Source organism: Manis javanica, chromosome 1 (assembly GCF_040802235.1).
Source record: "Manis javanica isolate MJ-LG chromosome 1, MJ_LKY, whole genome shotgun sequence".
Classification (NCBI taxonomy): Eukaryota; Metazoa; Chordata; class Mammalia; order Pholidota; family Manidae; genus Manis; species Manis javanica.
The window spans coordinates 89,183,603-89,208,083 of record NC_133156.1 but is presented as its reverse complement, the minus strand read 5'-3'; the positions used below and the strand labels follow the sequence as shown (position 1 = coordinate 89,208,083).

The following is a 24,481-nucleotide window of genomic DNA, read 5'->3' as shown; positions in this document are numbered from 1 at the left end:
TATTCTTCCCTGTATACCAGGGAAGCAGAGCTGGCATCTGTTATTCCACAGCTGACTTGGTTCTCTATTGGCAGCACCCTCCACACCTGTGATCCGAGCTGAGGACTGTACTGTGTGTTGGAACACAGCCACCATCCGATGGCGGCCTGCCAACCCAGAGGGTCCTGAGACCTACACTCTGGAGTACTGCAGACAGCACTCTCCAGAGGGCGAGGGCCTCAGGTAAGGATCCCTCTCCACAGAGAGAGACCCCACCTCTCCATAGGGAGAGCCCTGGGTGCCAGGAACCTAGCTCCAGGCCCTAAGCTAACCTCTGAGCTTCTGCTCACAGAGGGAGAAGAGCTTCCTAAAATCCTGCCGAGCAAATTAAGTTGTTGACTTGATTTGCAACTCTCACTATGCATCAATGAATTCCAAGTTTGTAATAAAACACAGGCTACAATACAGCATAATAACTCCCTGTAAGAAAAATATATGTAAATTTTAATAAAAGAGAACATTTTATGATGTATATTTAGCTTGAATCATTAGACAGGATTTATCTATATTTTATGTACATTTTAGTAGTTATATCAGAAAAGATACCACCTGACTCAGTAAACTAATTGTGAGCTTGTATATAATGTAAATCTAAATGTTTTCATGATATGTTGGTAATACAAAGGAGGTAATTACATATATATTATCACAGAGACATACCTGCCTCTCCAAGAGCCTGAAGAGTCTAAGGAGATTTTTCCAAGAAAAAAAGAAATGTGAAGCTCTCTCACTAAAATTATGAAGCTAAAACATTTCAAAAAAGGGCTGTATATCCAGGGGGCATTTGATAAATGTTAATTTATTTACTGAGATGGTGTTTTCTTAACCTCCAATCCATGGCAGTAGGGCAACTTCACATTCCATAATGAATATTCAGATCATAATTACTAATATTTGTATTTTGATAGAGACATTTCTGGCTTTTTTTTTTAACTAAGTTTACCAGGATAAACTATTTTGGTAAGATATGGAACTTAGAAATACTGGTATGAAATTAGACAGCTTTTTAATAAAGTGTATTATTTAAGCTCCTGGCTGTCTTCATGACCAATCAACAACTATTTATTTAGTTATACTGTGAGGTTTCATACAACTGAGCAATAATTATAGTTTCTTTCAAGTTTCTGAAAACAGGCTTCACAAAATAATGATCAATAAAATGAATTAATGTTGAGTTGGGTGTGTATGGGTGGGATGTAGGCATTTCAGCAGAAATGAGAACATAGTAAATGTACAAGAAAACATCTCCATTACTAATGTACCAACTGCTGGAAGGCAGACTTCAATAATCAGCAGATAGAGGAGAGGTGAGTTCTGATCAGGATGGGGAAAAGGAAGGGAGAGGGAAAGGGGGAAGAGAGAGAGAGACAACAGAGAGATTATAACTGACTTGTATTGAGTATTTATGATGTGCCAGTCACTGTCCTAAATGCTTTATGCATGCTACCTTATTTATTCATAAGAAGTCGGAGAAAATAGACACTTGGAGAGGCTACTCAGCTAGTGAGTACCAATAAGGATTCAACCCCAATTTGTTAGATTTTCAAGTCTAAGCTGCTAACTCCTGTTTAATGTCAGTTAAGGGAGTCCTGAACCTTCTTTACAAAGAACCCTTGACGTTATTCGAACACTGGATCAGGAGCCCGGGTCCCCAGCCATCTCTACCACCATTCTCTACCATCAGTGAGGAAGACCTAGTTCCTTCTGAGGCAGATCAGGCTGTTAGTCTAGGCTCTGAAATGACTCATCCTTATTATGGCATCAGTCTCCAGCTGGCATTTGCATAAATAATCTCAGCACAGTTGGATTCTTAAATCAGCAGAAATCTGGAAACACAAACCTAGTAGCCATCTCACTGAGGGGACTGTGATATCATCTTACAAATGTGGCTACAGGGAGAAGGAAGCGAGAGAACAGAAGGGGAAATGGCATCAGCTGAGGGCCTTCAAAATGCCAGAAACTGTGCTAAATCGCATTTAACTCCCTCAACAGTCCTGGAAGGGAGGTAATACTCTCTATTAAATGAGATTCAGGGTGATTACATGTAGCCAAGGCATTAATTGATGGAGTGAGAGTTTGGAGTCAGGATTCAAACTCAGATCTGTCTTATTCTTTCCCCCAGTTCTAAAACCGGTGTGATTACAGACTGAGTTAGTATACCTCAACAGCCTGACAACGGGGAATTATTGTGTGTCCTTAATGTCCCTTGTCATATGAAAAACAGGTCTAAAGAGAGAATGAAGTAACATTCAAACCCCACTGATTAATGTTTTTCATTCCCTGGCCATCCTAAGGCCCTCAAAACAAAACAAAACAAACAAAGGTTCATCTGATATCAACAATGAACAATGTGTCCCAAACATATCCTATCAAAGCCAAAGAAACCAGTGTCAGTTCCATTTGTAGGGAAAAAAATGACCATCCACCAATTTCATTAAGACAAAAGTTGAGCTTATTAAAACATAAGGTTTGTCATTAGTTTATTCTATTTGAGATTTTGCCAGTGGGTTCGTTTTTATTTTTTTGTTAAAGAAGAGCATCTGGAGGCTGGGTAAGAAGAAGTTTATAGCAGTTATGGAACAACACAAGGATCCTTTGTTATCGAATGGATACAGTCCAGCAAGTTTACAAGTGAGAGGAAATTCCACATGCAGAGCCTTGTTGATAGTTTGGAGCTGTGTTAGAGATGGAGCTGTTTTCCAATTAGGTGCTAAAAGACCCCTTAGTGCCAGGAGGTGGAGTGGTATGTCCAATTCACTGTCCTGGGATCATTCTCCAGCCTCTGGATCCTCGCTGAGTCTGACAAAAGATAATTTCTTGAAGCAAGCACAATTTTTTTGGCCTCAAATCAGTACCCTATTCATCTGCTAAGTCTGTTGCTGACACCCCATGTCAGAACCATCTCATCAATACAAGAGGTCTCAATGTCTTATACCCGAGGCTGGCATCAAGTGATTGTAAAATAATTCATCCTTAATCTCAGAGGTCTGGGACTGGCAAAAGGCATTTGTAACCTCTTTTGTTTCTCCGATTTAAGAGTTCAGGAAGGAGGGAACGTTCTCTTCCTTAGGAGAGGCCATGTGTCTTAGGCTTTTTGACCATTTAGTCCTACCACCAATTTTTAAAATGTTCCTTACAGGGTCTGATGGTTCCAAACTCTATAAAACTAATGTTTTAACTATAATGTATATTGCTCAAGCACTACAGTGTCAGCCGTAGATAGTTAGAGCAGAATTGGTAAACAGAGACTCTCAAACTTGATCACCTGTAGTCAACAAATGCAAACAATCCCTACTTTTCCATTCTATCAGAACCACACTCTTCACTTTGGTTTTCTGCATAGCAGTGCATAATCAAAGCTATTTTGTGTATTGGAAAGAATAGCAAGCCAAGAGTTGTGTGATCCCACTCTCTTGTTGGCTCCATGAAGGGATCATTATGTAAATTTGCAACTTCAGTGCTTAGGACAATATCTGGCATATTGTAGCTACTCAATAAATATGTGTTACTTGAATGGGTAAATACCAATTAGCATTTAAAACATAGTACTGACACCAGTAAAAACAGTTAGGCTAGCTTTGAGGGTAATCCTTTATTCAAAATGGGAAAAAAATAAGCTGAGCCAACAAAGTAAAGAATGGTGAATGAGTTCATTTTAATGCTTGGATACTCAATTAGGAGATAGGACTAGTCTGTGTGTGGAAACCTTTCAATGGATCACTCATAGGGAAGGGCACTTATAATCTTACTTATCCCTTGGTTACACAATCCTTACACAAGTTTTTGGTTCTATGCAAAAGCTCTATACTTAATCAGATCCAAAAATTGATCCAGAAGTCACTGCAGAGGAAGGAGGATCAACTATTACTTCTTTTTGATTTGGCTCCATTTGACTGGCTGAGGATGGGGACCTTATTTGTGTAGCTATTCGATCAAGGTCTGTTGAATGAATAAATGAGTGATGGGATTAGTCAGTCTCCTTTTTCCCTTGCCAACTTCAAGTCATCTAACTGGCTAGAATACCCAGCAAAGGAGAGAGGGAGAACTAAAGAGAACCAAGAAATAAATGTGTTCACATCTCTTTCTCACCCCCAATCCCTGAAAAGACAGACGACCTTAAAAGCTCTGGTTTGGAGTAGCAGGAAGAGAAGTTGAAAGGAAATGAAAAGAATGCAAAAAAGGAAAAGTAATATGAACACACACACACACACACACACACACACACAGGGAGGGCACTGGTTACCTTACAGAACAGAAACACATCCACATTCAGAGCTGCATTCATTCTCCCAGAATGATGGCCTTTAGGTAATTCCAATTTAATACCAAAGGTACTGCTGAACTTATGATAGGCATATGAATGGAATGAGCCTGCTGTGCCCCCCAAGGTCCATGACGTAATGTCTGAAATGGCCGAGCAATTGCCTCCATTCCACATCCTCACAGAAAGTACTTTTGCATATTTTGGTGTGTGGGCACCATGGCTTGGTCCCAGCAGTCAGCGCCTGTGGGGACTCGGGGTAGGCGAGAGTGACAATCCCTGGCTTGCATGTGGGGGCTGAGGGAGCTCCTACTCTCCCTTTCCTGTTTTTCTTTGAATGCTCTCCTCAGGTTGGGTGGGCTCAAAACACTTTCAAAAATTTTCCACCGCGCGGCTGTTTCCTCAGCTGTTCTGTCTCTCCTGTGTGGAGAGAAGTCAGCAGAACTGTGGGTGGAGGAGGGAAAACTGAGAGAAATATAGTACAGGGATTAGCTGTGTGGGCTGTGCGGAGAGAAGCTGTGTATGGAATGACAAATCTGTGAGACTCAATACCCACAGCGAGGTAGGGAGCGCACTTCCTGCTCCCCACCCTAGCTGAGGCTGTCGGAGGGGAGACCCTCCTTGGGTCCCCTTCCCATGAGCATCTCCAGAGTAGTTTTGGCTCGGAATGCTGGGCCTGTAAGTTTATGTTCCTCCTGCTTCCAGCTTTTGGGGGCCACATGTGGTGGGGCAAGAACAGAATTGTCTGTCCCAACTGTGTGCCAGCTGGGGACACCTGTCATTCTGTCTGTATAACAAGGACACATATATGCGAGTTTCCAAATGAATTTAGTGCCTGAGCAGGAGATAAAGAATCCCAGTGTTTCCTTTTATGAGACTGACGCGCTACCTACTGCGCAACGGGGCACCTCCAGTGTTTCTTTTTAAAAAAAAACTTCTTACCAAACTTTCAGCTGGATAGGTGATGACTGACATCAAGGGCAAATGATTTGACCTTCTCCACAAAGGAGGCAGTTGTTCCTGCCCTATGCTTGCTTCACAGGGTGACAGGAAGGCCACAGAGATGACTGGGCCAAAATTCATTGAGTAATTAAAAGCTAATAGCCCATCTTTATGTGGAATCATTTTCCTGACCCAGGCTCTAGTGTCCTTCTGCAGGGGGTGCTTAGGAGGGTGTTATGAGACCATTTCCGCTGCCCTCCCCACACCTACCCTTGCCCCCAGCATTTTTAGCATTAAGCTTTTCCTGAATGAAAATTTTCTTCCCAAAATGAACCTGATTTAACTTTGATCATTTAAAATCCTATCCACCTCTTGGTTGCATAGTAAAACCTCAGTCAGTGGAAGCCCAACCTGTTCCTTTACTTCTAGCTTATGTTCTGTCAATTTACAAAAGTATTCAAGTCTTCACAATAAAAGACCCAAACATAATAGAACCATTAAAAACAGCCCTGTAAGTACAAGAGCCAGATGATGTAGGGGTGAAGAGATTGTATCAGAAAGTGCAGGTTAAGAACAGTACCTCAACAGAACATGAAATTTAAATCTGAATTCCCTGGCAGCTGAGGTGAAAACAGAAGAGAGGGGAAGAGAGCAGGAGTGAGAAAGAGATTACATAACTCATCCTTTTATAAAAAGGGAGCACAACACTTCACTAAGAGAGACAATTATATTTCTTGACATTCAGCTCTAAGATGAATTTTTCATGTAGATCTTTATATAAGGGCTATTGAACAAGATAATAGTGATTGTCTTTAAAAACAGTTTTGCAGGAGTTGCAAAAACATTCCCCGTATAACCATTTTTAAAACTGGATCTGAAGGTATAATGTTGAATCACTGTTCTGTGCAAGCAGTTCTGTGGGGTCCTCAAGTAATTGTCCACATATGTGGCCTTGCAGCGCTCAGAGAATCCAGAGGGATGAATGTTAACTCAGTTCTTGGGATTCTCTGCCTGAAAGAGAAGTGGTGTCATTCAGGCTTTGGAGGGTAACCACAGAGAAAACAAAAATCCAAGACCCTTCTGCTGGAATCCTGTGGCTTTCTTTGATTTTGTGAGAGATTGTAATTACAGGAAAGCCTGTGTCCCATGGCTAGCAGCATTCAGCTTTCATGTTATGTTTCCACACTATTATGAACTAACAGTGTCTAGTTAACACTGATTCTTGTGATATCCTCATTTATCAAAAGAAAACTCATCCTGTTCAAACATTTTTATCAAGTTCTTTGAAAAAGAAAGTCAATATGTAAAGAATTTTCTTCTTAACCCTGATTTAACCAAAAATTTTTATCTTAAACAGAAAGTTCCATATTTATAGCTAGTTAAAGTTTTATAAATGTCTTCCAACAGCTTGAGCTATTTAGTTAGTTGTTCTTCTATCTAATGTTGCTTATGTTCTCCTGGATTTTTCTTCTTTTTCCTGTTTCTCCCTCTCACCCCTTCTTACCTCACATTATCTTATAATTACATTTCCCTAACCTAACTAATCAGAAAAATCTATAGGGATGCTTGTTAAAGTTTAGATTTGCAGGCCCCTAGTAAGAGATCCCGAATCAGAAGGTTTGGGAAATACTACTTTACTAGCTGGTCCCCATAGGGCCTAGCAGTGTGCTCTGTTCACAAATCACATTAAATGGGGGTCCAACAGGAATGCCAGTAAGAGCCCACTGTGTTGTTAAAAAGCAATTTATACATAGCCATCTGCTGTGCACTGCAATGAGAGCACCATTTGTAGGCTGCTCCTAGGAGTCATGGCACTGGAGTCCTCCATTTCATTTCTACACATGCCACCTTCTTCCTCCAGGGAGAAAATGTGCCTTGACCCAGGTATTAAACAAGGCAGTGCAAAGGACAATCGCTGCTCATGATTACCAGCCCTAGAGAAGCTACCTTACAAAGTTCACACAAATGTTCATACTGAAAAAACATTCAAGCAGTTCCTGAATTCCTGAGCTTGTAATATAGCTCTCAAAGTAAATTACTTCATTAATTTTGGATAGATATTATGTAAGTATGGCAATTTCAAAAGATACAAAAGCAGCAGTAAGAATCAAGTCTCCTTTCTACCTGTACTTTAGCTACTCAGTTCTCTTCAGAGATGATTATTGTTTCCTGATTCATATTTAGCCTCTCAGATAGTCTGTGCATATACAAGCATCTGTATTTTTTTCAACAAAATGTAGAATGCTATATATGTTTCTACCACCTTGGTTTTCTTGTTTAAAATATTTCTTGGTGAATATCCCATGTCAGTATGTATGAAATTGCCTCAATTTTAAAACAGTTCCATAGTATTCTGTTTCAAGACTATAATTTAATTTGACCAATTGAAAGGCACTTATTTCCATTCTCTTGCTATCACAAATAATACTGCAGAAAATCCCTTGTCATATATCATTTCACACATGTCCAGTTATATATCTGTAGGATAAATTCCTAGAAGTAGAGTGACTGGTTAAAAGGTATGTGCATTTTGAATTTTGATGGATATTACCAAACTGTCTCCATAGAGGCTGTAGTTTCCATCCAGCTTAGCAACATTGGAGAGTGCTTGGTTTTTCATACCCTTGCCTACACAGGGTGTGATAAAACTTTTTATCTTTGACAATTTGTTAGGTAGAAAGTGGAATCTTATTATAATTTAATCATGGATTTCTATTACTAGGTTGAACATATTTTCATATGTTTCAGAGTCATATTTTTTCTTTTTTATGAACTATTCATGTCCTTTACCCATTTTTTTCCTGTTGAAGTGTAGTGGGTTTTTTTTTTCTTATTTATTTATAAAGGCTATTTGTTTTTTAGAGAATATTAGCCCTAGTATTTGATGTTTTTTCCATGCATTTTTAAATCAATATGTAGTTGACATACAATATTATATTAATTTCAGGTGTACAACATAGTGATTTAACATTTATATACATTATGAAGCAATCGCCACAATAAATCTAGCTACCATTTGTCACCATACAAAGTTGTTATATATTATTAGCTATATTCTCTATGCTGTTCATTGTATCCCCATGTCTTATTTATTTTATAACTGAAGATCTGCACCCTTTATTCCCTGTCCCCTATTTCACCCATCCCTCTGCTCTTCTCCCCTCTGGCAACCACCAGATTGTTCCATGAATCTGTTTCTGTTTTGTTTTGGTTTCTTTTTGTTTCTTCATTTTTATTTATTTGTTTTTTTAGATTCTACATATAAGTGAAATCATGCAGTACTTTTCTTTCTCTGTCTGACATTTCACTTGCCATAATACCCTCTAGGTCCCTCATGTTACAAATGGTAAAATTTCATTCTTTTTTTCTGGCTGAGTAACATTCCATTGTATAGACAAACCACTACTTCTTTATCCATTCTTCAATGGGCATTTAGGCTATTTCCATATCTTGGCTATAGTAAATAATGCTGCAGTGAACATAGGGGTTTATAATCTTTTTGAATTAGTGTTTTCATTTTCTTTGGATAAATACTCAGAAATGAAATTGCTGAATCATATGGTAGTCTTTTTCTAATTTTTGGAGGACCTTCCATACTGTTTTCTGTAGTGGCTGCACCATTTTGTGCACTAATAGTGTACAAGTGTCCCCTTTTCTCCATATCCTCACATGTTATTTGTCTTTTTGATACTAGCCATTCCAACAGGAGTGAGGTGATATCTCATTGTGATTTTGATTTGCATTTCTCTGATGACTAGTGATTTTGCATAATGTGATGCATGTTTTTTAATGTTAAGTTAGTTCAATTTATCAATATCGTTTAAAATAGCTTTTAGTTTTTGTGTATTATTTTTAAATCCCTCCTTTCTCTCCCTTTCTCACTCTCTCTATATATCTATATAACTGTGAATATGTGTGTGTGTGTGTGTGTGTGTGTGTGTGTGTCAGTGTTTTTTGTAATATCCAATTATTTCATTTTTTAAAACTAGATCTTTATCATCTGGAATTTATTTCAGTAGAAAGTGTAAAATAGGTTATCCAACTTAATTTTTTTCAGTATGGCTATCCAGCTATTCCAACAAGAAAACTCATCATTTTCCCTTCTGTTTTGAAATGCTTCCATTATTATATACTCAAGAGACTGTGTGTTTGGCTGTATTCCTGACCTTTATAATCTGTTCCATCGATCCATCTGTTTATGCCCCAGTACCTTGCAGTTTTCACTTACAGCTTTACAATTTAGAACTCCTGGTAAGTTAGGTTGCCCCTGCATGACTACTGTGTGTGTGTGGATGTGTTTGTGTTTGCTTTGGTAATTTTAGAGATCATGTTAAACTGATAGATTAACTTAGGAAAAATTGAAATTTTTGTGATTTTGCATTTTTCTGTCTAAGAACCATTATGCCTTTCCCTTTATTCAAGTCTTTTGTGTGTTTTCCCTCAGTACTACCTTTTAAAATGTTATTTGTATAAATCTTGTGTATTTCATTATGTTTGCCACTATTTTAAGTAAGATTTTATCTTCTATGTAGTTGTTTTCTGCATATGAAGTCTTTTGATTTCCTATAGTAGTTTCACACCTGTCTTACTGATTTCTCTTATTATGTAAGAATTTCTCAGCTGACTTCCTTGAGTTTTCTAGATAAACAGTCATATCATCTGCAACTGGTAATAGTTTTTCCTCGTATCTCACATTTTTTCCCCTCATGTCTGTCTCTCTGACTTAATGAGAATGCTTATAGTATGTTCCCATTAAGCATTACGTCCCTGATGGTTTTCTGCTTCATAAAGATTCCTTTCAGTTCCCATATAAAATGATTCTCGTTCTATTGTCTTTACTTAGTTGTGTCATACTTTTCAATCATCCCTTCCAAAAACTAAACAAGGTAAGGGCTCAAGCCAGAAAGGCCTTCATCATATTGAGCAGATATGAGCCTCCTGGTGGCTTGCCATCTGAAATAAAAGAGGAGACCAGTGTCATTCAACTGGCAACCTTTCAGGCTCCTGAGGAGACAGTGGGTCTCCTTTAAATAATTGATTGCTGCTTTACAACATCGGAGTTTAACAAATGTGCTTCATCCTGCCAAGAGGCGAGTACGTTGAGAGTCCTTTGAAGACCTGCTGGGCACAGAGCTCTGTGATTATACATTACAGTGTGCCTCTGCTCCACCAGCAATCAATTAATTTGCTGATGCATCAGGACTTCTAGATCTTCCTTGTCCTCACATTCCTGAAAACTACACACATAAAGCAATCCTTCCCACTACACTATTGCACTTGAAGGGAGAATCCCACACTTCAGACACAAAATGGGACCGTTTGAGTCATGTTTCTTGCCTTTTGAATTTTACTTCTAACATAGATTGGTCACAGTATTGATAAGACTAAAATCCCTTCTTCTAAGCACCAGCTTGCGGTGGTTCCATTTGCTGTCAAATCATTCATTCAGTCTGGATATGTGAATTTGAATTCTACTGCCAACTATGCAAAGCTCATTATAAGTCATGCGGATTCCTTTGTAATTACGATGTTTTTGTTTTTGAAATTTAAAAAGTCATAATCTATTAAAGGCTGCCACTCTTCAGATTTCAAATTCCAAAATTTTTGAGGTTTTCGTTTGGCTAAACAGCAGAAGAGTTTTGTGGCATTTAAGTTAGGTCAGACAGAGTAAATAGACATGGAAAGGAACCATTTGTATCTGAGCTTTTTTGCTTGTTCTTGGTACTTAAGCATAACATTGCAACTTGTAAGCAGTAAAACATCACCACATTTCATATTAGTTCCATTTTTATGCCTGGTGATTTTATTTCACAGATTCAACGAAGGTGTTATACATATTTGTCAAGTCTACATGACCTGTTTATGCACTGCAAGCAGGCTCTGATCCCATATTTTGATTTCAGTACCATGTGAAATTTTATTCTCTAAATCAGTGATAAGATACAACATGCAGTTAACTATATATGAAATTTCCTCCTTGACCGACTTCATAAAACTTAGAAATAAGCATCCCCAAAACCATATCCTTGGTATCTAACAACCTTGTTCTTACATAATGAAGCTGGTATGACTGAAACAGAAACTTGCTCATCTATCCTTGCTATTCCCGGCCTGAGGCTTCAGGGTAGCAGGCAGAGGCAGGGCCTGGGCATGTGAGAGTGATCGATAGATATTTATTGAATGTGTCAATAAAGCCTGAAATTCAATTCAGGCCCAAGTGTACTTATTGAGACAATAATTTCATTACTTACTATAATTTACATTTAAAACATCTCTTCAGTTATCAGTTCAAATAAGATAAACAATACATCTACCCCAGAATAATTTTCTAGGTATTAGTTGGGATTACATTCTCATTCACAGGACATGGTTTTTCATTAATTAACCAAAGTATAATTATGTGTCAGTGAACATATGACTCGATTTCATGCTCAGTGCATCTAAAGATAGCAAGCGCTCTCTGAGAGTCAAGTTACATGGTAGGTTCCAAAATAACAACCAATAACATTTTAGGAGGTTGCACTGACCTTTTTGAGACACAAGCACGAAATAACAGATACACAGATAGACCCAGTCTGCCCCCTCCACTGCCCCTACTGGGGCAACACACTGGGAGGTTTTGTACTTTCAGACATGGGGAGGGGAGAGCACTGCTGTACAGATTTTCTGCTTTTAAAAGCTTCTAAATTACTTTATATCTGAGTCAGTGATGCTTTTTCCTTTTTCTGGTTCTCCATGGTATTCTCTAAGATGGGTATTGAGAAGTGGAGTCAACAAAAGTAGAAATAATATGAAAAAAATCTCTGTGGATGAACCGTGGTCTTTTCCATTCTAACACTTCTGTGGTACATTTATCAATAACAAAACAAACACAAAGCAGACAAACAGATGAAAAGCCCTAGCCTTCTGAGAACGAACATGAAGGCTACTGTACGGTTGTTTTTATGACCATCGTCTGCTGTACATGTCCCAGAACAGGACCCTGGTGCTAGCACGCAGGTCAGGAATTCTTCCGTTAGAAAGGAGCCTACCTTGTAACTCTCCCCAAAGCCTCCCAAAAGGAAGCTGAAAGGAAGAGCACTCATGGACTTTGTTTGTTTAAATGCCCTAGGCCACGGGGTCAAGCAGGTTAAAGAGATGGAAAAGAGGCACAAAACTACTCCAGCTCTTGGGCAAGTTCAGAGAGCTCCATCTTCAAATCCACAAGTCCATATGTGTTTAAATGATTGGGCTGTTATAGTGCACTTGCTCAGCCCACTGCCAGTTAGATACTGCTAACACTTTTAGTGTAAATGGGAGATTTAGGAATAGCAAGTCCTTGAGAATTTTATTTGGCAATTAAAATTATCTTTTCTTGCCAGAATAAAGCTTGCCTTAAAAGGTATTGTCTTCTTTGGAGATCTTCAGTTTCCAACTTCGGTGGTTTGGGTATGATGGCCATGTGCAAAATCATCTGTCACCTTAGGTTTCCACCATTCCAATGTGTTAATGAGGTAATTAGGATCCTTTATATTATAGATTGGCTTAGCATCATCTTAATCCAAAAGTGTCCACTCAGCCAAAAATTGATGAGAGAAAATATATTCGTAGAGACTCATTCACCACAAAATCAGTCTGCTTTCTAAATTAAAAAAAAAAAAATCTGGTTCTATTCCAAAGAGCATTCTGGAAGGTATATATTGGAAAAAATGGACAAAGGTAGAAATCATTTGATAAAGTAATCTTGGTGGACAATGACCATTTTATAAAATCTGGTTTGCTGACTCCATGGTCATGAGAAGGGAAAAATAAGTTATTATTGTTAATAAAAGATGTCCTTTCACTGCAGGATTGAAATATGATGAGTTGTTTAGCATGTGGCATTTTATTTTAAATTATTGTTTCCTTTTGTATTTAGATCTTTCTCTGGAATTAAAAGACTCCAGCTGAAAGTTAACCTCCAACCCAATGATAATTATTTTTTCTATGTGAGAGCCATCAATGCATTTGGGGCAAGTGAGCAGAGTGAAGCTGCCCTCATTTCCACCAAAGGTAACCTTCCTGTTCCTTCCTTTCCACTACCCAGAGAAGACACCTGTGGGGAAAACAGAAGTGCCTAAATTACTTGGCCTACTGCTAGGGTAATGCTCCCAAACCCCTTGGCAATGAACTACTGTTGACCAAATCACGATATAAAGAGCTCTGCACAGTGCTCTCGGCAGGAGCAGACACGGAGGTGGATTACAGACCCTCAGACTGCTGGCTGCAGATGTGATTCCAGTGCTCAATCTACCATCGGGAGAATAAAGCTGGGTGTAAACCTTTTACTCCAAGAACATTCTGTTGTCATATCTCAGTATCACTAATTCATAGTGAACTTGCCTTGGGCTGGAACCATCAGGAAAGACAACACCCTAGAGAGCAACTTCTTAAAGGCCCCAGCCTACTGGCAGTGCTAGGTTTTGGTATGAAGACCCAAGATTAATCAAAGATCAAGATGCCTTTTTTATTTTTCTGGTGTAAGAGATTCACAGCCTTTGCTACCCATTAGCAACCAGTCAGAGTGCTTAAAAAATACTAATGTCTGGGCCCCTTTCCTGGAGATCCTGATCTAATTAATCTGGAGATGGGCTCTGATGTGTATTTTTAATCCTAGAGATGATTCTTATTTGGCTTGAAATGAACTATAATTTGTGGGTATGTACTGAGTGTGGGTGTGTTGGGGGATGTGTAGGGTGTTATTACACTGTGAACTCTATGAACAAGTTCCCAGTCTTATTCTTCTGTTTACTTTTGGTACCTATTACATAGCTTGTACCAATTAATGTTTGTTGAATGAATGAATGAATAACTCAAAAAATGATAAAAACTGTTCAATGACATTTTGGGGAAAATATCCAACAAAAATGCCAATAGAAAATGTTTGGCTATCCTTAACTACTATAAAAAGAAGTGAGGATTTGAAAGGTGATCATTTAACTATCTTATCCTAGACCTAAAGATGGCAGAAGACTGAGGGTGACACATTAAAGGATTTGCTTAACAAGCAAAAACTTGTGCATGTGCCTTGTTTGTGATGTGGTTAGGGCCAGCATGACATTTATTAAGAGAAGATATGAGGGCTGCCTCCCCATACTGCTTCCTACAGGCCCAATATGGCACCTAGGCTTTCCATTGTGAGAACCACACCTTTAGGTCACACCAGTGCATACTCAAACTTTAACATGCATGTGAATCTCCTGAAAAGCCTGTGAAAATACAGGTTCTATTCAGTAGGTCTCACGTGGGGCCTGAGATTCTAATTGCTAACTGGTTTCCAGGTGATGTAGGTAATGCTTAGCAGAGTGAGCTCTAGTCCAGGAACCGTTCCTGCAGCACTGGTAGAGGTTACCAGCCAGTGGCATTCACTAGGGCCTTGGAGTGAATGCCACCATGGATGACAGTGTCCACCTGCAGATCTAAAAACACTGAGCAGGGGAGTTCGAAGTCAGGCAAAAGGGAGACTAAGGTCTGAAATGTGGGGCTTGGCCTAGGGACAGTGCTTGACATCAGGATAATGTTACAATCCTGTTTTCTTAACTGTAACAGGAACCAGATTTCTCTTGTTGAGAGAAACGGCTCATCCTGCTCTGCAGATTTCCTCAGATGGAACAGTGATTAGCTTCTCTGAGAAGAGACGGCTGACAGAGTAAGTAGAAGGCACAAGATACCTCAGCAAGAGAGTCTTCTGAGGCTGTGGCCTCACCTAAGCATATACGAGGCTTAATGCACACGCCTGGATGTATGGCTTCAGACATGTATGCGTATGCACCCATACGGTGCTGCTGTGGTTCATCATGGCGGGGGGTGGGGGCAGCGATGCAGTCACCATGGGGAGCGAGTGTCATTATTTTTATTGCACGTACAAGCACAGATAGTTTTGTTTAAAACAGGCTGTTTTAAGGAACTATCTCTAGTTTAATGAGAAAAGAGTCCAGGTTTATTCTTGTTACTCTCAATAGCAGACCAGTTTTTTTATCCATCCACTTGAAAAGGAATAGAGGAGAATGACATTTTGTTGAGTTTCTGGTTCTGGCCATATGCTGGACTTTCAGACTTCTCACACTGTCTTGTCCCCCTTCCACCCCCTTAGTAACTCCCACAAAAACAAGTATCAAAGTAAAAATGAACCATAGGCTGAGGACACGACGGGCAGACTGCTCTGCAATTTGCCTGCACTCTGTCATGGTTATTCTGAGGGTCAGAATGGTCAAATGGCAGAGAGTACGTGCAGGGCTTTTGAAAGCTGTGACCCATGAAGCCCAGGCTGTCGTTGGCAGTGATGCACTGTGCTGTGGGCTGCCAGCACGCTCTTGCAGTGCAGCACGGAGGCAGCCAGCAGTGACTGGCACTGTTTTCCTTTTGGGTTGCTATTCACCTGTGTAGGGCCCAGCTCAGGTGTTATTACCTGCCCTGGGAAATGGCTAAGCCTGCTCTGGGCCCTGGCACCCTTTGGTCTTGTCTGTGAAAAGGTTTGAGCCCATGTGGAGTTATTTGTCAGCCACTCAATCTTGAATAATCCTCAAGCAGCAGCCCTATCTTCTGCATCTCTGAACCCTCAAATCTAGCATGGGGCCTGGCACATTACAAGTACTAAAAATATACAAATAAGTTAATTCAGAAAAAGAAAGATTTAAGAAATAGGTTGGGCTTTTCTGTCTTCTTTTGATTCCTCTAAAAATCAAAAAGGAAAGAAATAGACTGGCAGTTGCTAAGTTCATAGATAATAACTGATGATAGCTGTGATGTATTTCATAGAACTCTATCTATTTATTATTAACCTGAAAATTAGCTCATAAATATCAGGCAGTCACTCTTTGCTCCAGAGACCAAGGGCCTGTCAGCAGCCACCTCTCTGAAATGAGGTTGTTGGGTAAAGACATGAGAAAGTGAAATACATTCCCTTACATTAATCATTTTCTCATCTGTTAATGGGGAGAGGGAGAAGGTGCTGACTGAATATTAACACTGCTTAAATTAAAAATGCTTCCTTGCTATCTCAGCCATTTCAAAGCAAAACTGAGCAATTCCTGGAAACAAGGTCACCCATCAGCAACTGAAAGTGCTTGAGTTCATTTAACCATGTCTGTTATAAAAATAGCTAAGGTGAGACAAAAATGAGCCTTTCAACAACCTCCTGGGTATACCTCCTACAGTCCAGAGAGGCCAGAGTCCCAGAGACTGTTGACCACAGCTTCTGCAAAGCACACTCATCACGCCTGGTTAGTTCCACATTCAGCTGTGCACTGGCCTCACCAACCATCTTGCTGTTCAAGAGCTACACCTACTTGGTCTCTGTGCCCAGGAAGGTCAGCAAACTGGAACTCATTGTTAAAGAAGATTTTAACAAAATCTAAAATTTTTTTAAAAATTAAAAAAAAAAAGTTGTTGTTTTTTTTTTGCAAGTTTTGGAAAAAACCTTTGTAAGTCATGTTCTCTTGGAACCCCCACCCCCCTCCCAGCCTCCCTGGTACTGCCTCACTCTCCTTGAAAGCAGAGATTGTGTCATTTCATTTTGTCCTGCCATTATTCTTGTTATTTCCTGGTTCACACCTTCATGAGATGCATGTTACATGTGGCAGTGGAAATATGTCGAATGCATGAGGGTTTAGGGAATTCTCTGGTGATCACATCAAGGTTGGGAGCACAAGAAACAATGGATGTCTTTAGTCAAAGTCCAGCAGTTTCCAAGGATGGAATCCTGCCTAAACTGTATGTAAGTTTGTGAATGATCTTTATGAGATTAAGGCTGGCACTTCCTGTGCCACACTTAACCTGATCACCTTTGCCTGCAGCATCCCATCAGTGCTGGGTGAGGAGCTGCCTGCCTGTGGGCAGCATTACTGGGAGACCACGGTCACGGACTGCCCGGCTTATCGCCTTGGCATCTGCTCCAGCTCTGCCATGCAGGCGGGGGCCGTGGGACAAGAGGAGGCTTCATGGTACATGCACTGCTCCGGGCCGCAGAGGTAAGCTGCCCCTCCCATCTCAGGCAGTGTCATGAGCTGATATCCAGGCAGAGGTCTCTGAAGGGCCTGATAAAGAGCATCTTACTTTACTGCCCAACTTCTGAGTCAACACAGAGAGAAAACAAGAGTCAAGGATATGAAGGCTAAACCATTACTCAATTACTGAGGAAGCCAGTTTTAGAGAATGCGGTTCACACCTAAGGATGAGGTTTCTTATATCAAATCCTCTTAATAGACAGACTTGTACCCACCCAGAGCCTTGGCCAGGTCAGCTTCCTCATCACACAGGGCAAAGTTGGCCCCTGGAGAAACAGAGGAGGATGGATGTTTCCTTGGGAAACTCCTAACCAAGAGATAGGGAAAAAGAAGGGGCTTCTGGGCTATGAACAGCCAGGTTTTTCTTCCAAACTCACCCCAGGGTGGGGAGAGACCACAAGGGTAATACTAAGAGGGCCCCCTCCACAGAGGTGGGAGTGAGGCAGAAGTGGGCCTCCCCACATCGGTCCAGATCAGTAAGCAAACTACAGCCCATAGGCCAAATACGAGCCACCGCCTGTTTTGATAAAGTTTTATTGGAACACAATCATGCTCATTTGTTTACATATTTTCTATGGCTGCTTTTGTGCTGCAATGGCAGAGTTAGCGAGCCGCAACAGAAACCAAATAGCCTCCAAAGCCTGAGATATTTGCTATCTGGCTTTTATAGAACAAAGTTGCTAACTCTATTTATTATTAATAGTAGTATTGTTTGATGTGAAAAAACCATTAACCTGTGTTAGTCTCAGAGAGCTAAGGCAAGCATGTTATGATCTAAATGCATTCACAGTATGGTCTAATAAAAGAGCACTGGACTGGGAGACAGAAACCTGATTTTAGTCTCGGTTCCATCCTTGACTAACCTTTTATTGGCTGCTAACCAAAAGTTGGTTAACCCTTTGAGCAGGCCCAATAGGCCTCAGCTATCTTGTCAGGAGACTGGTGCCTGGTCCACTACCTTTCGGATTGTGAGCATCACATGAAATCAGGTAGAGGGAAGAGTTTTGAAAGTGTTAAGTGTCATACAAATGTGAGGCATTATTCAAATGGAATGCTTTAAAAAGAAGCCTTCAGTGCTTGCAAGTTCCCAGAAAAAGGCCCACAGATTGGGATTTTGCATATCTCTGGCTGCACATTTCTCCCTGCATCCTACTTGATAGAATTTGATTTTCTGACATGGTTCATAAGGACTCCATCTCCAAGAGCTATTTAAAGTCACATTTCATCAAATCAGAGTAATTGTGATGAACTGATGTTCCATGCTGTGCAGTGCTCAAGAACCCAGCCCCAGCCCAGGATTTAAAATCACTCAAATTTAGAGTTTATAATCCGTAGATTTAGAACTGGGCATTGATGTCACAAACATTTTCTTAGATGCTTGAAGCCTTGAGAACACCAACCAAAGACTAGCCTCTGATAACAAGTTTCCAGACTTCTAGAAAATACAATTGTATCTTCTGTTTAACAGGTTCAACAACTTTGGTCTTTGACCCTTTCAGGCCCAGGGGAGTTCCCATAGATTGTGGGGGCAAGTGTGTGCCCACCTGCGTGGCCAAAGCACAGAGATGTCAGGTCTTAGTGCCTCCATTTCATGTTCCCAATAGAGCAGCCCTGGCCTCTCGGGCAACAAGAGAACTGCTATGGTAGACCGCCTATGTATTTTCACTCTTTCTGGCTTCATGATTTGAAACCAAACTGATATTCTCTTGATTCTACTTGCATAGAATCCAAGCTTTAAGATGTTATAACTGGAAAAGAGAAATGAATACTCTGAGGAGAAAGAATCAGTTGGATTTCTCCCTGTCCATTCCTAACCTTACCACCCTGGTTGGCGGCTCCACACCCCCTTTCCCAGGTTTACCCACAGCCACCAGGCCTGTACCCTTCCTCTAGCCTACACCCCTCCCAGGCTATCCTGGGGCCACAGCTCACAAGCACTTCTAAAGGCTCATTTTCATCATGTCTCTTCCTTTTTTACTCAAAAATCTTCAAACATCTACCATGGTGTCAGTACTCAGATGGAACCACAGTACAAAAGGGAAGCCAGGGAGAATGTGACCAGGCTGGGGAACAAGGGGCCTAAGGGTAGCAGCCACCAGGCTGGAAGGGGTCTGGCCCTGCAGCAGGATCCACGAGGTGGGTCTGCCTTGGGGTGGGGGCCTGCACAGACCGTTCCAGGGTCACACAGGGCGCTAGAGTAGGGCTGCTGGGCGATCTTTGTTTGAAGAGGGACCAGCAGTCCCATGGAAGGCAGACAAAAGCTGGATAGGGAGTTAGAGCCAAGCAGACAGGCCTGGTTTGAGGCCAGAAGCAGGGCCAGTCAGATTCCAGGCCCTGTGGAACTGGTGGGACCACAGCTTCATGGAATGCCTTTCCCTCCTTGGCCTCCATGAGGGGAACTGGATCAGGGACCGACTGGGGCTGGGCCTATGGGCACCAGGGGCCTTCCAAGCAGGGGTAGGAAATGGCTCATTAGGCATTCAGAGCCCTCTAGACCTGAGCTGTGCAATCAGACATTGTGCAAAAATAGAAAAATGGTGTCGCCTGTGGCTATTGAACACTTGAAATGTGGCTAGTAGGACTGAAGAAATGGATATTGAATGGTATTTAGTTTCAATTAGTTTTAATTTAAGTGGCCACATGTGACTAGTGCCTATTGTGTTGGACAGGGCAGGCCTAATTCTAGCCCCTGACTTACCTATCCATGTAATATCCTCAAAGTCCTTCTCATGTCTCCTCTAAACCTGGCAGGCAGGTGGTGATACTCGCTATGACATATAGGCTTATTTTGCCTCCTCATCATTGCTTCTGCTGCCCGTGCTTCTTTGATCTCCCCCTTCCACTTTTCCACCCATCCAGTCCTGACCATTCTTTTTGGCTGAGTAGAAGCCTGTCTGTTCCCAAAACATTGTGTAGGAGCCCCAGCCTACATAGTGCACCCCATCATTGCCACCTGCCACCTTGTCTGCTCCACAGGTTCCAGAACTTCTAATGTTCTATCATCTCTCTCATTAGCTAAGCATTGAAAAGGTCCTTTATCATGTGTATCTTGCTTATCTTCCTGTCCCTGGGAACCTTGGCCCTATCACATGAGCTTCGTTCTGCTGTGAAGTTGCCAATTGCCCATTTTCTAAATAAACCTACACTCAAGCCTCTGGGCCTTTAAGACAGACATCACAGGTCTTACAGGTCCTTGGCTTCCTCTGCCATTCCAGAGTCATGTACCCAGGTTGTAAGGCCCCAGTGTTGCTGGGCTGCACCCCTCAGACCTCCCCTCTCCAGACCTTTCTGTCATCTCTTTTCTTCTCTTCCATCTCATTTCTTTCCCTGCTTTCAGGGTCCCACCCTCTGATTCTAAACTGCCAGGAGAAAACTCCAAACTTATGTTACTTTTTGCACAGAGCAGTTTAGCTGCTTCTGTTCATCAATTTCTCCTTCACAGCCTGGCCTTGAACTTCTCCTTTCACAGCCAAGCAGGTCCATTAATGTGTTTAGTAAACACTTAACTGATCTGTGCCCTGAGATGGATCCTTAGCCTTACCCTATATTTAAGTCATCAACAGTTTTTTTCTTCCTGATCAATAGGGTATGGGTTCCCAGAGGGTGAGGATAGTACTCTGTGGGCCTTCCCAGAAGGCCTGGTAAGGTGCTGGACACTCACACGTGCCTAATGAATGCTTGTTGAATTGAATGTATTTGAATTGAAGAGAGAACTCAAAGGCAGTCCCCACCTCCTATGGCCTCAAGGCTGCAGAAAACATTCAGAAGATGAAAAGAAAGTTGGTTTTGTACAGGGGAAGCATACATAGAGGTTGACATTGGGCAAAAATAATGAAATATTTCTTAAACTTCATAAAGGCCCTTATGTAAGTTACTTATACATTTTTTGAACTATAAAATTAATATATTTTATGAAAGGCAAGGCTGTAGTACTTTTTAGAATACATGGCAGCCTCAGAGGAGTTTTTTTCAAAAGAGTGACACACCTTGAATGCGGTAGTTAAAACATGTGGGCAGCTGGGAAAGAATTAGAATGTGGAGCAAAATCAGAAGGGGGGCATATGCTGGTTATTCTGGGACCACCTCCTAATGGAGAAGGAACAAAATTATTAAAAGTGCTCATCTGTTGAGATGAGCTATGAATTTTAGCATCTAAGAAGGATTTGGTTCAAGTATTTGGGACAATATTATTGTAACTCATTATTGGGAATTGAAGTTAATATCTGAAAAACTGGTTTCCTCTAAGTGATTTTCTTTATCATGATCCTTCAAGATATCCAATTCTGTTTTTAATTTCCTATTCTGTTTCATTTCAGATACACATTTTTCTACAGTGGCATTGTGAGCGATGTTCATGTGACTGAGCATCCTGCCAGAGTGGGCATTCTACTGGACTACAATAACCAGAGGCTTCTGTTTATTAATGCTGAAAGTGGACAGTTGCTCTTCATCATTAGGCACAGGTTTAATGAGGGTGTTCACCCTGCCTTTGCCCTGGAGAAACCTGGAAAATGTACTTTGCACCTGGGAATCAAGCCCCCAGATTCCACAAGACACAAGTGATCACTGGCCTACAGAGTTTGCTAGAGCAATAATTCAAAACCTGGGGGTTTGTTGTTCCTTTGCTATACGTCATTCAGAACGTCTCCCACACATTCACACTAGTGATAGCCACATACACAGTGATCAACACGTGAACAACACACCATGAAAACCTTAGCATTTTAGGGGAGCATGAGAGCAAAGAGGATGGAAAAACAACCTCCACCATTTGCTTTGTATATTTAGTTGCTCCCTATATTAAAGCATTTATAAAGACTTGAGAACAAAAATAGAGAAAAGGATTTCCACCTGTTTCATAGGTAAAAGAAATTCTTGATGGACAGGTCTGAGTGAAGGGAAGGTTGTGCTAGTAACACATCTCCTCTGACAAGAAACACTGACTTTTCCACAAGAAAAATGTCACCTCACTTCACTAACGGATGATGAATCCTAATCATTAGAGAAAGTGTTTTAGCCATTTTAAGTTGATAATGAACTGTTTTGTAATAGTATATGCTGTAGAACACAAGTCTCTTTTCCCTGAAATTTTAAATGTAGACAAGTACTAGATATTAGAAATTTCCATTTTGTTAAATAAATGGTTAGAGTCTATAGAACAAAACACATTATATGAACTTCTTATGTGTCTTACCCATCTGGCATAGTGGACTGAGACAAACTGCAGAGTAAATGACTATCACATTTGAGTAGGTTGCACTACTACTAATTTTCATTTAAGAATTTTACATACATGCCTTAAAATCTAAACACTTTCAGCCCATAGTTACAGTCAACTGCAGAAAGCTGGGAATCTATTTTTGCCAAATGAAATGGTCATTTTCAGACATTATTGAAATGTCTCAAAGCCTTCTAAAATATATTGATAAATCTAGAATGCATGTTGATATGATTGCCTCATGTTTAATATAAATAATTTGATCATATTTATAGATTTTTTTAACATTATGAATTCAGTTTTTGTTTCTTGATTGAGAAATAATATCCTGCTCTGGGGATATATTCAAAAATCTATTGTTTAATAGCTAGAAAATTCAAACTGGATCTGTAACTACATAAATAGATGCCCTGTAAAGCTATGACCACTCTGCTTTAAAATTACAGCAGCTTTTGGCAAGATGGATACTTAGTGAAATAGGAGCTATGATTTACTCTTCTGTTAAGAAGTCTCTCTTTTTTCAGACCTTAAAAGTGTTATCAGGTTCTGACTGATCAGCAACCCATAGTCATTATTACTTTTTATTTTTTGGTGGGAAAGTAGTGTAATTAAAAACAGTAACAACAGTAGCAGTAACTAATGAATTTTAGAGTTTGTCTCAGTTTGGGTTCCTCCCCAACAGACCTCAAGATACAGTGCTGGTTGTTTACACAAGAGGTAGTTGGGGAAGCACACGTGAGGAAGTGGGGAAAGTGAGACAAGAAGGGAAAGAGCCGATAGAGGACATACTAGATGAGTGGGTTGTTATTACTGTGAGCAATGGGGTCTCACTTGTCCTGGGGGAACCCCCGGAAACCACATGGAACATGCCACATGTTGGCATTTCACCACGCCTGTCTAACCCCTGTTGGTTTAGGGTTGCCCCAGGGAGAATTACTTTCCCACCCCCACATTTCCAGGTTGTGTTCCTTGCAAATTCCCATGGTCTCAAGAAAGCCCTCAGACAAAAGGAAATGAAAAACAAAGGTGCCTGACATAGAGCTGTCAGCGTGCTGACAACTGTCTCATGCGGCTGCACCCAGGGGGCTGGCTGGGAGCTGGGAGTACTGGGGCAGGGCACCAGCAGTGTCTGCCATGGAGTGCAAGCAGCTCTGGTGCTAAGGAGAGAGCCATGAAAATGCAAAGAACTGGGTTTGAATCTTGATGCAGGTTTTATTAGGTGATGACTTGGGCAACTCAGATTCTTTAGTTATGCCTTTCTCAGGGTAACTATAAACATCAGATTATAAGCATATGAAATGTCATAGCCTTCTGTAGTTTATAAAACACCCTGTCAAGGGACTCTAGAGATCCTCTGAGGCCAGCCCTCCACCAGCCACTGTGAGTGGCCCTCCTGTCTCTGACTCCATGGCAAGTGGACAATGGAAGGTCAGTCTGGGGTCAGGAGATCCACGTTTCAGCTACCTCTACCTGCTGATGATGGGAGATTTCCTTGTTGGTTCCTAGGCGATTATTCCAGTGTAGACAAGTAGAGCAAAGTGAAAGCCAACTCTTTCCCCACATCCACAAGCAGTTCTTTCCTCCTTGGCCCTGCTTCTCTGAGGCCATTTTTCCTCCTTGTTCTTCCCCTTCAATACAACACAGACCCTCAGAGAAAGGAAAGGAAGTCAGCAGATTTTGGTCAAAAGGATATCTGTCAGCAATGTTTATTAGTTTAATAACATTATGGAACAGCCATTTTCTTCTTTTAATCTTCATCAGAACCTTGCACAGTAAAAATCATTGCCATCTTACAGATGAGGAAACCAGTCTCAGAGCAGTTATATAACTTGCTCATACAGCCGGCAGGTGGCAGAGTGTGCATTTAAATATAGCTTAAATCCTGAGCTCAGAGAATAAAATAATTACATTTTGTTTCAAATTGTATCACAGATTGTATTTTCCACATACATGTGGTGTGTGAAAATTACATGTCTACACACACTCTCCCTCACTCCC

The 24,481-nt window shown here is 40.8% G+C and overlaps 1 protein-coding gene across 2 annotated transcripts in view; it reads left to right on the top strand.

The window, feature by feature from the left end:
- The window catches only part of CMYA5 (cardiomyopathy associated 5), a 101,322-nt gene extending 78,210 nt beyond the window's left edge, over window positions 1-23,112 (top strand). Inside the window, exons 9-13 of one of the 2 annotated variants that reach the window (XM_036999990.2) lie at window positions 75-222; window positions 13,140-13,273; window positions 14,810-14,909; window positions 17,056-17,229; window positions 21,582-23,112. In XM_036999990.2, coding sequence (XP_036855885.2) covers window positions 75-222; window positions 13,140-13,273; window positions 14,810-14,909; window positions 17,056-17,229; window positions 21,582-21,828 — 803 coding nt within the window. In that variant the 3' untranslated portion in view covers window positions 21,829-23,112. Of the gene's footprint in view, window positions 1-74; window positions 223-12,603; window positions 12,736-13,139; window positions 13,274-14,809; window positions 14,910-17,055; window positions 17,230-21,581 lie in introns of those variants that run through there. The other variant, XR_012130398.1, reaches the window with a different exon arrangement.
- The last annotated feature ends 1,369 nt before the right edge of the window (window positions 23,113-24,481 follow it).